Source organism: Oryx dammah, unplaced genomic scaffold, assembly GCF_014754425.2.
Source record: "Oryx dammah isolate SB20612 unplaced genomic scaffold, SCBI_Odam_1.1 HiC_scaffold_27, whole genome shotgun sequence".
NCBI lineage: Eukaryota > Metazoa > Chordata > Mammalia > Artiodactyla > Bovidae > Oryx > Oryx dammah.
The window spans coordinates 131,077,256-131,088,676 of NW_024070211.1; the positions used below are offsets into that span (position 1 = coordinate 131,077,256).

Sequence of the window (11,421 nt, forward strand, 5' to 3'; positions counted from 1 at the left end):
AGTTCTAATCCAGACCTGCCATTTACTGGCTCCATGAATTTGGTCCAATGACAAAAGATTTCTGAGTGTCCTCATCTGAAAAACTGAGGTTATGGAAGTAGTGGTGTGCAGTTGTGTGTGGTGGGAGAGGGTGGCAGTTACAGGAGCAGCTGTAGTTGAGGGTTTAGCCGAATACTGGCACCCATTCGGTAGACAGCCTGAGAGGCAAATCTTTTCCTGTTTTTACATCACATCCTGATGTTATCAGGAAGGCAGGCCATTGAATAATTAACAATGTTTCTTTTATGCTGACACATAAAATAGATGCATCTTGTAACTAAGGGCATCCTGCATGCATGCTAAGTCGCTCAGTTGTGTCTGACTCTTTGTGATGCTGTGGACTGTAGCCCGCCAGGTTCCTCTGTCCATGGGATTCTCCAGGCAAGGATACTGGCGTAGGTTGCCACATCCTTCAGGGAATCCTCCCAACCCGGGGACCAAACCCGTATCTCTTATATCTCCTGCATCGGCAGGTTTGTGTGTGTGTTTTACCACTAGCCCTACCTGGGAAGCCCAGTGGCATCTTAGATTTGGTGAAATAACATTATCAGTTGTGCTGATCTGAGGCAAACGGCAATAGCACTGGGCAAAAATGTCCTCATCTGCGAAAAGGGGACAGTGTCCCTCCTTTGGCCAGCTGCTCTGAGGCTACAATGAGGCCACGCCTGGAGGTGCCTGCCCTTGCTTCCCTCCCACTGCTGGGGCACAGGGGGCTTGGGGCAAACAGAGCTGTCCTGAGCTGGGAGTTTGTTTGTTTATCTGTGGAGAGGGAGGCCTCTGCACCGAGGGCCAAGCAAATATTTGTGGTTGTGGATTAACTCGAGTTCCAGGCTGTCATGGCGGCAGGAGGGCCACCTTGCAGTTTCTCCGTGGCCCACCCCAGTAAGTCCCCTTCGAGGCAGGTCTGTGACAGGGGCGGGAGGAGGGGAGCAGGCCTGAAGGTGGGATCTTCTCGCCAGGGTTCGAGAAGCTGGCTGGAGCTTGGCGTAAGGAAATCGCAGCTCTGCCAGCAGCCAGGCCGAAGCTCTGGTTGGCATTCCTCGGGCTTGGGTGCCATGGTTCCCAGGGGCCTTCTTCCCAGACTCTGAAGGAGGTGGGAGTTGGCTGAGGGCCTCCAGATCTGAGCCATCACCAGAGGCAGCTTGGAGCCCCGGGGGTGCCCACCCCACCCCCACCTCTACTTCTAAACCCTTTAAATAAAAGTCAGAACTAGCCTCAGAGGGAGTCAGCAAAGGTGGGAGGTGGGAGGTCAGCAGAGAGGGGCTCCTGGTGCAGCGCCCTCTCAGCCTGGGGGGCAGCGGGGCGCCTAGGTTTCTGGCCTGAAGTGCTATGTCTGTGGCCTTGGGGCTTGCCTGGTGGTTTGGGGCAGGGGTCAAAGTTCCAGGCCTGGAGCCACGCGGGCCTGAGCTTGAGTACTAACTCTTCCACTTCCTGGTTGGGAGTGTTTGAAGAGTGACTTCTCTCCTGTGAGCCTCAATCCCCATTCTGTGAAATGGGGTGACACGGTGAATACCTACCTCTTGAGTGGGGGTGAGCCTTAGCTGAGATACTAGTAGCTCGAGCTTACTGAGCATTTGCTATGCACAAACCTATTCAGTAGCTTTATGTAGATTAACTCATTTTAATTCTCACAAGAACCAGATAAGGCAGAAATACAGTTTTCCCATCCATTTGACAAACAAGGAGACCAAGGAGCAGTAAGGGGTCTTGCCTAGCAACCCTGTCCTGGAGCTGGGATTCGCTCTGACTTGGTGACCCGCCCTCTGAACCAGGTACAAATTGCTCGAAAGGCACCATGAGTGTCCAGTAAATGTTAGTTATTACTCTTGGCCTGGTCTGTACACTGGCAGAGGCGCCACCCCCAAGCCCTCATCAGGGGAGGGCACAAACCCTTCTGTGCCGAGTCCCCTTTGATCTTCCCTGGGTTGCTGCCCCTTCCACTTCCTCTCGTCACCCTGCAGACTCAGGGCGTGTGACCTTAGCTCTGTATAGAGAAGCGGAAGGAATAGTGACGAGGGACCCCTGACCCCAGCTTCTGCCCTGGCGACCAGCACACACACACCCAGAGGAGGCTTGTTCACTCAGCTCCCACGGTGGGGGCAGGGGGTGGCGGTGGGCAGAGTGGGGCCTGGTGGGGCTGCTGGAAGCTCAGAAGTCCTCCTCAGACAGGTGGCTGCAGCTTCAGAATGTGGCAGCTTTCAAGCCTCTTACTGTTCGTGACTGTCTGGGGAATTTTCAGCACACCAGCTCCTCCCGGTAAGGCCTTCTCCCCTTCCCCACTCCCTGGGACCCTCGGGGTCTTCATACCTTTCGCCATCCCCTCTGAGCCTCAGGGTGAGGTGAGATAGCAGCAGGGTGCGCAGGGTCTGGGTACTGAGATGGCGACCCGGAGCCCCTGGGGCACGCCCTTCCTCTTCCCCGGTGGGGAGTGGTCACACAGACCCCTGGCTTTCCCTCTCCACCACTCCCTCCCTCAGCTGTGTGAACTCCAGGCCCAGCTGCCACCCGTACTACCCCAGGGCGGCCTCTCCTCCTAAAATGCTCATCTGCTGCCCTGTTCAGCTGCTCCCTGATCCACACAGCCGAGAACCGGAGGCCAGAGTGCAGGGGGAGGGGAGGCCTGTGGGAGAAATGAGCCGCCTGGCTTATTAGGCAGGCCATTCCCCCACCTCCTGGGGCCACAACAGGCTGTTTCTTACATTTCTGCCTCTTCTTGAGAGGCTGCTCTGCCTGGGGTGTCTTCCTCCCCACCCCCAACCCTGGTCAGTGTGGCTCCTAAGGCCAGACTCAGTTCCAGCACATCTTCGTTCCCTGAGGATGCCCTTCCTGGCCACGGCATCCCCGAGCCTCTCTTTTACACTCCCCAAGTCGGTCCCTCCACCGCAGCTATCCCCCTGCATCCAAGGCAGACACCTTTCAGAGCCTGGGGGTATCGTGGTGCTCCCCGGGTGGCAGCGTGTCCAACTCTTTGCGATCCCGTGGACGGTAGCCTACCAGGCTCCTCCGTCCATGGGATTCTCCAGGCAAGAATACTGGAGTGGGTTGCCATTTCCTTCTCCAGGGGATCTTCCCGATCCAGGGATCGAACCCGGGTCTCCCACATTGGAGGCAGACGCTTTAACCTCTGAGCCACCAGGGAAGCCCATTTAACTCTGCAGTTGAACAATACCAAGAGCAGTGAAAGTCGCTCAATAGCGTCAGACCCTGTGACCCCATGGACTATAGCCTGCCAGGCTCCTCTGTCTATGGAATTCTCCAGGCCAGAATACTGGAACGGTTGCTTTTCCCTTCTCCAGGGGATCTTCCTGACCCAGGAATGGAACCCGGGTCTCCTGCGCTGCAGGCGGGTTCTTTACCAGCTGAGCCCCCAGGGAAGCCCAGTAATAGCAGTAGCGTGTGGCACTGGTCACTGGCTGCTCTTTTCTGCGCCTGGCACTGTGCTATTTGTTTTACATGATTATCTCATCCTTGTCTTTTGATGAATAAACCAAAGTGAAGAGAGGTAAAGGCTGGCTCAAGGTCACATGGAGATTGGGTTGGGTTCAGAAGGTCTGACGGTCTTAGCGCACGCACTCTGAATGGTCAAGCGTCCTGTCCTCAGATTACTTGTCACCTCCTTCGGGAGAAGGAGGAGAGCAGGGGAGGAGGGGACCCAAGATACAAACCTCCCCAGGGTCTCTCCCCAGTGGGGGCCCCTCGCGGCAGGCCCCCCACCAAAGTCAGCTCCCCATCCCCACCCCAGACTCAGTGTTCTCCAGCAGCCAGCGTGCCCACCAAGTGCTGCGGATCCGCAAACGTGCCAACTCCTTCCTGGAGGAGCTGCGGCCTGGCAGCGTGGAGCGTGAGTGCTCAGAGGAGGTCTGTGAGTTCGAGGAAGCTCGGGAGATTTTCCAAAACACGGAAGACACAGTAAGGCCGCCCAACTGGGTGCAGAGCATGAGGCTCAGGGGTGGGACCTGGAGGAGCAGCCTGGGGCCCTTGGGAGGGGGGCAGTGGACGCCAGCCCCTTGCCCTCCCAGCTTGCTGGGGTGCAGCTGCGGAGTAAATGGCCCTATGGTCTTGGTCAGGGCACACAGGACTCCAAGAAACAGCTCTGCAATGAGCATGAAGAGTCTGGGAAGCTTTGGGCTGGGTTTCCACTCAGTCCCACGGGAGGCATTCAGCCCCAGTTCACCTGCAACTGGCCACCACTGCCTCACCTCTCCTCTCTCCCTGTGGCCAAACGGCCACCCCTGCTTCCACGCCGCACCCCTGCTTGACTGCTCATCAGGCGACCCAAGACTCTGATGTCTCTGCACGCACTCACTCTGTGCCTCAGAGTCTCCAGGGCTGAAACCTGGTTGCTCAGGGCATCTAAGGAAAGGGTCTATCCTCTCTGGCCCCGGAGGTCGCTTCCTGATACAAGGCTCGGATCCCCTCCAGCTTCAAGAGCTCACTTTAGCTTCTGGGACCTGGGGGCTGTGCCACCACCTGGGGGCCCCTCAAGCTGTCTGTAGGCATGCCCTCCCACTCAGGGCTTTCAGGGCTGAAGGGGGAACTCTGGATGGCTTTTTCTCTTGCCCTCCTCCACCACCTTGACTCTTTCCTCAAATGGCCTCCTCAGCAGATGCCTAGGTGGCTTTCTGCAGGCATGGCCTGGGCACATCACACCCACCTAACCTGGGTTTCCAGCAGGGGGCTTGTGGCCTGGGCATCAAGCAGTGGATCTCAGGGAATGGTGGTCCCAGCCCAGCAGCAGAACTGCCACCAGGACAGTGGTTCTAGTCACCAAGTCGTGTCCGACTCTTGCAACCCCCGGGACTGTAGCCCGCCAGGCTCCCTCTGTCCATGGGGTTTTCCAGGCAAGAATACTGGAGTGGCTTGCCATTTCCTTCTCTAGGGGATCTTCGTGACCCGGGGATCGTACCCGGGTCTCCTGAATTCCTGGCAGATTGTTCACCGAGTCACCAGGGAAGCCCAAACCTGGTTACAAAAGCAGACTTCTTGAACTAGCAAGCTGTGTCTCACCTCCAAGGTCCTGCTGGTCACTCAGCTCTGAGCGCACCGGCTCAGGGAGACCAGACAGGTTGAGAAAGGACGGAGGGGCTGGAAAGAGACGGAGCGGGGCACGCCGGGGGTGGGGGAGCTTTTGGGTCCCTGCTGCCGCAGCGGCTGCTTTGGTGGCAGCCAGCACCCAGAGCAAGCTTCCAGGGCACGGGGGTCAGGTACGGGATGTGGAGATGGCCAGAGAGGCAAGGAGGAGCCTGGCATTTCTCAGGATACAGCTGCCTCCCCGCCCCGCCCCTCCCCTGCTGAGGGGGTTGACCCCTCCTCGTGTGGGATAATCGCTCCCCTGCCCGTTTAGATGCTGCCCTGCTGGACCTGGGCCAGCGCGGGGAGGGGTCCCAGGGGCTCCCCATTTACACAGGTGGGCTGACGGCCCCTGATGCCGCCACTTCTCTCCGCAGATGGCCTTCTGGTCCAAGTATAGCGGTGAGTGCGCTCCAGACCTCGGGCCGCCATACCTGTGCCCCTCGGGGGGCTCCGGGTCGCTGGAGAAGCGGGAGCCGGCCGGCGGCCCGGGTGACGCCCTCTTCACCCCTCGTCGCAGACGGGGACCAGTGCGAGGAGCGGCCCTCAGGGAGCCCGTGCGACCTCCCGTGCTGCGGACGCGGCAAGTGCATCGATGGCCTGGGCAGCTTCCGCTGCGACTGCGCCGAGGGCTGGGAGGGCCGCTTCTGCTTGCACGGTGAGGGGGCGGGGGCGGCGGGGCGGGGACCTCCCCGGGCCCGTAGCCGGCGGGGCGCGTAGAGCCTCGGCGCCCTGGCGGCGCCCTCCGTGTCTGCCCAGAGGCGCGCTTCTCCAACTGCTCGGTGGAAAACGGCGGCTGCGCCCACTACTGCCTGGAGGAGGAGGGCCGGCGCCACTGCAGCTGCGCGCCCGGCTACCGGCTGCAGGACGACCACCAGCTCTGCGAGTCCAAGGGTGAGCTCCCTCAACGGGGACCGCACGGGATTTCCCGGGCGGTGAGCAAGCCACCGGGCTGAGTCCTCGGCAAGGGAGATGGGAGAAGGAGGGGGTCCCCCGACGGGTGTCGCGAGTGTCCTGCCCGCGCTTTCCTTCGCTTGCCCAACTTTCTCCAGGCGCCACCGCTCACCTTGGGGACGCCTCCTGGGGCAGGAGCACAGAGGTGTCTCCTCGGATGAGCGGATGTAGAGGCTCCAGCACCCTCCACATCTAACGTGTGCATGCTCAGTCGTGTCTGACTCTGCGACCCTATGGACTGTAGCCCACCAGGCTCCTCTGTCCCTGGAGTTTTCCAGGCAAGAATCCTGGAGCAAGTTGCTATTTCCTTCTCCCGGGGGTCTTCCCAACCCAGGCATTGAACCCGAGTCTCCTGCGTCTCCTGCATCGGCAGGCAGATTCTTCACCAGCTGAGCCACCGTCTTGGATGGCTTTACACCTCCCTTTACCTCTGGCTTCTCTGAAGAGAGAGAGAGCAAGCTTCTTTTCTGTTTTCCTTTTTGTACATTTTAATTTCTATCAGAGTTATATACTTGCACAGCAATCGGAGTTTTGCAACTCTTACCATGAATTTCAGCAGGTCGTTCCTCAGGGTGGGTCTTCTTTCATTCACTGTGTGGCACCTTTTTCTTGTGGAAATTCACATCTACTTCTAGGAACATTTCTTTAGTTACTTCCTTGGTGGCTTGACCTTCCTGCTTTCTCTGTTCTCCCTTTCTGCGTCTTCTAATCAGATCTCTTCCCCCTGGGCTGATTTTCTAGTTTTATGATCTCTTCCTTCTGTTTTCCATCTCTTTGATTCTGTGTTCTTTTGGGGGAACTTACCACGACTCTTTAGTCCAGTCCTTTTATAGTCCTTTTACTGAAAAAAACAGAAAATCTAACTTTTCCTTTTGAAGTAATTAGAGAGTCACAGGATGTTTCAAAGAAAGACCTGCTGAGCCTGTTGGCCAGTGGACTTTTCTGTGAGACCATCTGAAGGCTCAAGTCACTGACAGGACCCTGTTGCCCAGATTCTTAGGTCTTTAGGCCATTTTCTGAGAGGAGTCATCCACACTCATGCTTGGGTGGTCGCAGCCTGGCTTCCAGCCCCTTGTGGGGGTGCAGGGGAGAGGAGCTGGCTGTTGCCCAGTCTGCAGGTATCTGCGCGACTTTCTCTGGCCAGCCTAGCGTGTCGGTCTTTCCTGCGGCGTCTCCTTGAGTCCTGAGCTCACAGTGTCTGGTTCACCCTCTTCAGAGCATACACCTAGGGTCTTCTGCGGGCGTCAGAGAGGAGTCAAGTCACTGATGAGGGGTCGAGACAGAAGCCTGGGGCTCTGGCAGGTTCTCTGACAAACTCTCAACATTCCTGCCATACTTCCTGCACAGCTCCCTCAGACACACATGGAGGCCTCCTGGGCATCTCTGGGCGAAGCAGCCTGCTACTGTAGCTCCTGCTACTGGCTGAGGTTTCGGCTTCCTCAGACGACCAAGTCAGTCACTGTGCCCCTCAGCTTCTGGAGTTTTGTTGCTATTGTCTCATCTCCATTTGCTGTCACTGTTCTCCCTGCTGATGGCTTCCTCTTGCTCCTGCAAGTCTGAATCTCTCAACCCAGTGTGAAGGGCCTTGGCCTCAGTTCTGTTCTGCGCTCTCTCCTCCTGGCAGAGGACCGCACAACTGTGCTCAGAGCCACTTTAAGGCTCTCCAGGAGTGCCCATCTCCCCCTACTCATGAATTCTTACCTCTGTTAGGAGCTTGGTAACATCCCAGCATGAGAGCTCACTGCACATCCCAGGGATTACTCCCAACAGCCCTGGGGTGTACTGAACTCCTAGAACTTGAACAAGCTGCCTAAGGACAGGCCACTGGGCAGAGATGCTGCTTGGTCTGACTCTTGCCATTAAGTGGCGCTGTTTTTTAACCGACTGACTGACCTGAGGGGCTTTGCAAGTTGATAGAACTACATGTCTAAGCATCATTTATCCTACAGGGCAGTAAATGAGGCTGCTTGCAGGAGGTAGACAGACATGGGGGGCAGTCTTGGGAGCAGTGCCTGGCAGGCACTCAGCTGCTTTCTCCTGCCTTCAGTGACGTTCCCTTGTGGGAGGCTAGGGAAGCGAATGGAGAAAAAACGCAAGACCTTGAAACGTGACACAAACCAAGTCGACCAAAAAGACCAGTTGGATCCACGGATTGTCAGTGGACAGGAGGCTAGATGGGGAGACAGCCCCTGGCAGGTGAGAGGAGAGGCAACAGATCACCATCTGGGTCAGGAGTCGCTGAGCCCAGTTCCTGTTGTGGAGGCATCCGTGGGGAGGGAAGTGAGCCTTTGCTCGCCGTAGGGGAGGCAGTGCTAAGTCCCAAAGAAAGATAGCGCTAACCTGATGAGAGAGGAGCGGTTGGGCAGGGTGGGGTGGGCACAGCTGTATGTATCTACAGCACCCTTGGGTGCAGAGCAAGCAGGAAGAAGTATAGCTTTAAGAATTAGCTGGAAAGATAATGCTGTGCTGGTGGTGTTTCAGGCAGAGGCCTGGCTGAGGGGAACAGTGTTTGCATAGCAAAAGGCTAGGAGGGAGGTTTGACCCCTGAGTCCCTCTCCAGTTTCCCCATGGAAACTAACACTTACTTGATGTCTGACTCCCAGGCACTGGGGGTTAGGGTCCCCAGAGATCAATAACCTGGGGACTAGTAGGTCTTGGGGATCTCACCCCCAGGAGGGTCAGGATCCTAAACACACAGCAACCCAACGGGACCAGGGCTGGGATGGCTGGCAGGACAGTGGCTGAGGAAACCTGGAGGGGGACCCCCAAGAGCTGTTGGGGGCCTCAAAAGCTACCCAGAGGACTCAAGGCCCAGCCTTAGCCATCGAGGGTAGGAAGAACTCTCTGCATGCTGCTGAGGGTGATTACAGGAAGAGCATGGGCAAACGTGGGAAGACACCCTGGAACAGGCAAACTCTTATCAAACGTGCAGAGGAGAAAGTGCCCAAAAGTCCACGCTGTGTGACCAGGGAACCCAGGAAAGCCCTACTTATGCAGCCAGTGCGTTGAGCTTGAGAACCATACCTAGGGCTGTGACAAGACCCCGGGGGCCTGAGCGGAGCTGTCAGAAAGCTGTGTTGTAAAGTCACTGCCCACCCCGCCACCCCTTCCAGGCAGTGCTGCTGGACTCCAAGAAGAAGCTGGTGTGTGGGGCAGTGCTAATCCACATCTCCTGGGTGCTGACGGTGGCCCACTGCTTGGAGAACCATAAGAAGCTCATCGTCAGGCTTGGTGCGGGCTGGAAGCAGGCTGGAGGGTGGCTGGGTTTGGGGAGCCTGGTCTCTGGGGGGCTTGAACCCACGCAGAAGGCATTTGGTGGGAAGAGGGCTGTGTGCTCCCAGACCACTCCTCCCATGGTGGGATTTTAGACACCATGACACCAGGTAAGTTTGCACGTAAGGGGTTCTCTTTGAATCTGGTGGCCAGGTGTTTACATATGTGTGTTTGCAAGTGAGAGGCTTAAACACATACTTATGTCTTCACTCTCACTGTGTGGAGCAGGCTGTGTGTAGCACCTTGGGCGCAGAGACCCAGAAGGTGTCCACATGGCCTGGCCTCAGGGCCGCGCTTCACACAGATTGACAAGGATCGAGTGTGCAGTGGGGAGCCCTGGCATCTCCCACAGCAGTCAGTTGCTTCCCTGCACCAGCCCAGGGCTCCCCAAGCCTGGGCCCCACTCTACCAATTTCTGGGGGTGGGGGCTCTCACTCCAACAATCATGCAAAAAAGAAGGAAAAAGATATGTATTGAGAATGACTGACCAGACCCACACTTTCTGCCATTATGTCCAGCACAACCAAAGGCCAGTGGCCTCCCATGGGGCTGGGCTTGGACTAAGAGCCCCACCGCCACGCACCAAGAGCCATCTGCCTTACCTGAGAAGACCTCGTGTCTTGTGTGTGACCCCGATCTTTTCTCCCTGGTTACAGCCTGTGTCCCGCTGACCCTCCTCTGGGTCCTGCTGCCCCTCCCTGCCCCCACCTCAGCAGGCGCCCTATTTTCTCTTCAAGGCTCTGGTCTATGTCCCAGGTTTCCAGGGAGCTTCCCTGCTGACTGCCCACTGCTGGCCACTGCCCAAGCCTCACTGCTGCGTCTCTGAGCCAGTCCTGAATTCAGACCAGTGTTTGCCCCTTTAGGACAGACACGCGTAGGCTGTTAACTTGATAGGGACCTGAGGCACAGCCCTGTGGCCCAGGACCTGCCAGGGATGCATGGTGACCTCTCCCACTGTGGACCCATTCCCTGCCATCCACGAGGGCCCACAGGAGCAGGGCAGTCCTGTTAGCTTCGGCAGGGCCGCTGGGGAAGGACGTTCTCCCAGGCTCGCTCTGACAGCCCCTCTGCCCTGCAGGGGAGTATGACATGCGGCGCTGGGAGAGCTGGGAGGTGGACCTGGACATCAAGGAGGTCATCGTCCACCCTAACTATACCAAGAGCACCAGTGACAACGATATCGCCCTGCTCCACCTGGCCAAGCCTGCCACTCTTTCGCAGACCATCGTGCCCATCTGCCTCCCGGATAGTGGCCTCTCTGAGCGCAAGCTCACCCAGGTCGGCCAGGAGACTGTGGTGACAGGCTGGGGCTACCGTGACGAGACCAAGAAAAACCGCTCGTCCATCCTCAACTTCATCAAGATCCCCGTGGTCCCGTACAATGCATGCATCCACGCCATGGAAAACAAGATCTCTGAGAACATGCTGTGTGCTGGTATCCTCGGGAACTCGAGGGATGCCTGTGAGGGCGACAGCGGGGGCCCTATGGTCACCTTCTTCCGTGGCACCTGGTTCCTGGTGGGCCTGGTGAGCTGGGGTGAGGGCTGTGGGCGCCTCTACAACTACGGCGTTTACACCAAAGTCAGCCGTTACCTTGACTGGATCTACGGCCACATCAAAGCTGAGGCCCCTCTTGAGAGCCAGGTGCCTTAGCATCCCCCGTCACTTGTGTCTGGACCCCAGAGGACACCCTTGGATAGGGGCTGGATTGTTGAATGGCAAGATATTGGACATTAAAAAGGGCTTGCTGCAAGCACACCAACTACGGCTCTATCTTTTCAACCCTTTTCTGGGCTGCTCTGGAGGGAAGTATTTTTGGAGCATCTACTGCATGCCCCACACTTTATGAACAGAATCTTATTTAACCCCTACAGCACCTCTGTGGGGTAGGAAGGAGCGTGTCCGAGGTTTGTGGCATCTGAAGCTGGTAACATGTAGGAAAGCTCGCTTAATGAAAAAGAATACAAAATGGGACTACAAAAGTGTGAGAGCCCCTTCCAGGACTTTGGAAGGAGCTTGTGTGAGTCAGGGATCCAGATCCAGAGTAAATCCGCCTCTGAAGGTACAGATTGCAGCTCATATTTT

At 57.2% G+C, this 11,421-nt stretch overlaps 1 protein-coding gene across 1 annotated transcript; it reads left to right on the forward strand.

Annotated features, from left to right (window-relative positions):
• Positions 1-845: 845 nt before the first annotated feature.
• On the forward strand, positions 846-11,098 carry PROC (protein C, inactivator of coagulation factors Va and VIIIa). The gene is given in 9 exon segments (XM_040227840.1): positions 846-921; positions 2,209-2,295; positions 3,782-3,948; positions 5,487-5,511; positions 5,630-5,773; positions 5,776-6,003; positions 8,111-8,259; positions 9,177-9,294; positions 10,415-11,098. Coding segments are annotated over 9 exon segments (1,539 nt in total). The 5' UTR covers positions 846-875; the 3' UTR covers positions 10,990-11,098.
• The last annotated feature ends 323 nt before the right edge of the window (positions 11,099-11,421 follow it).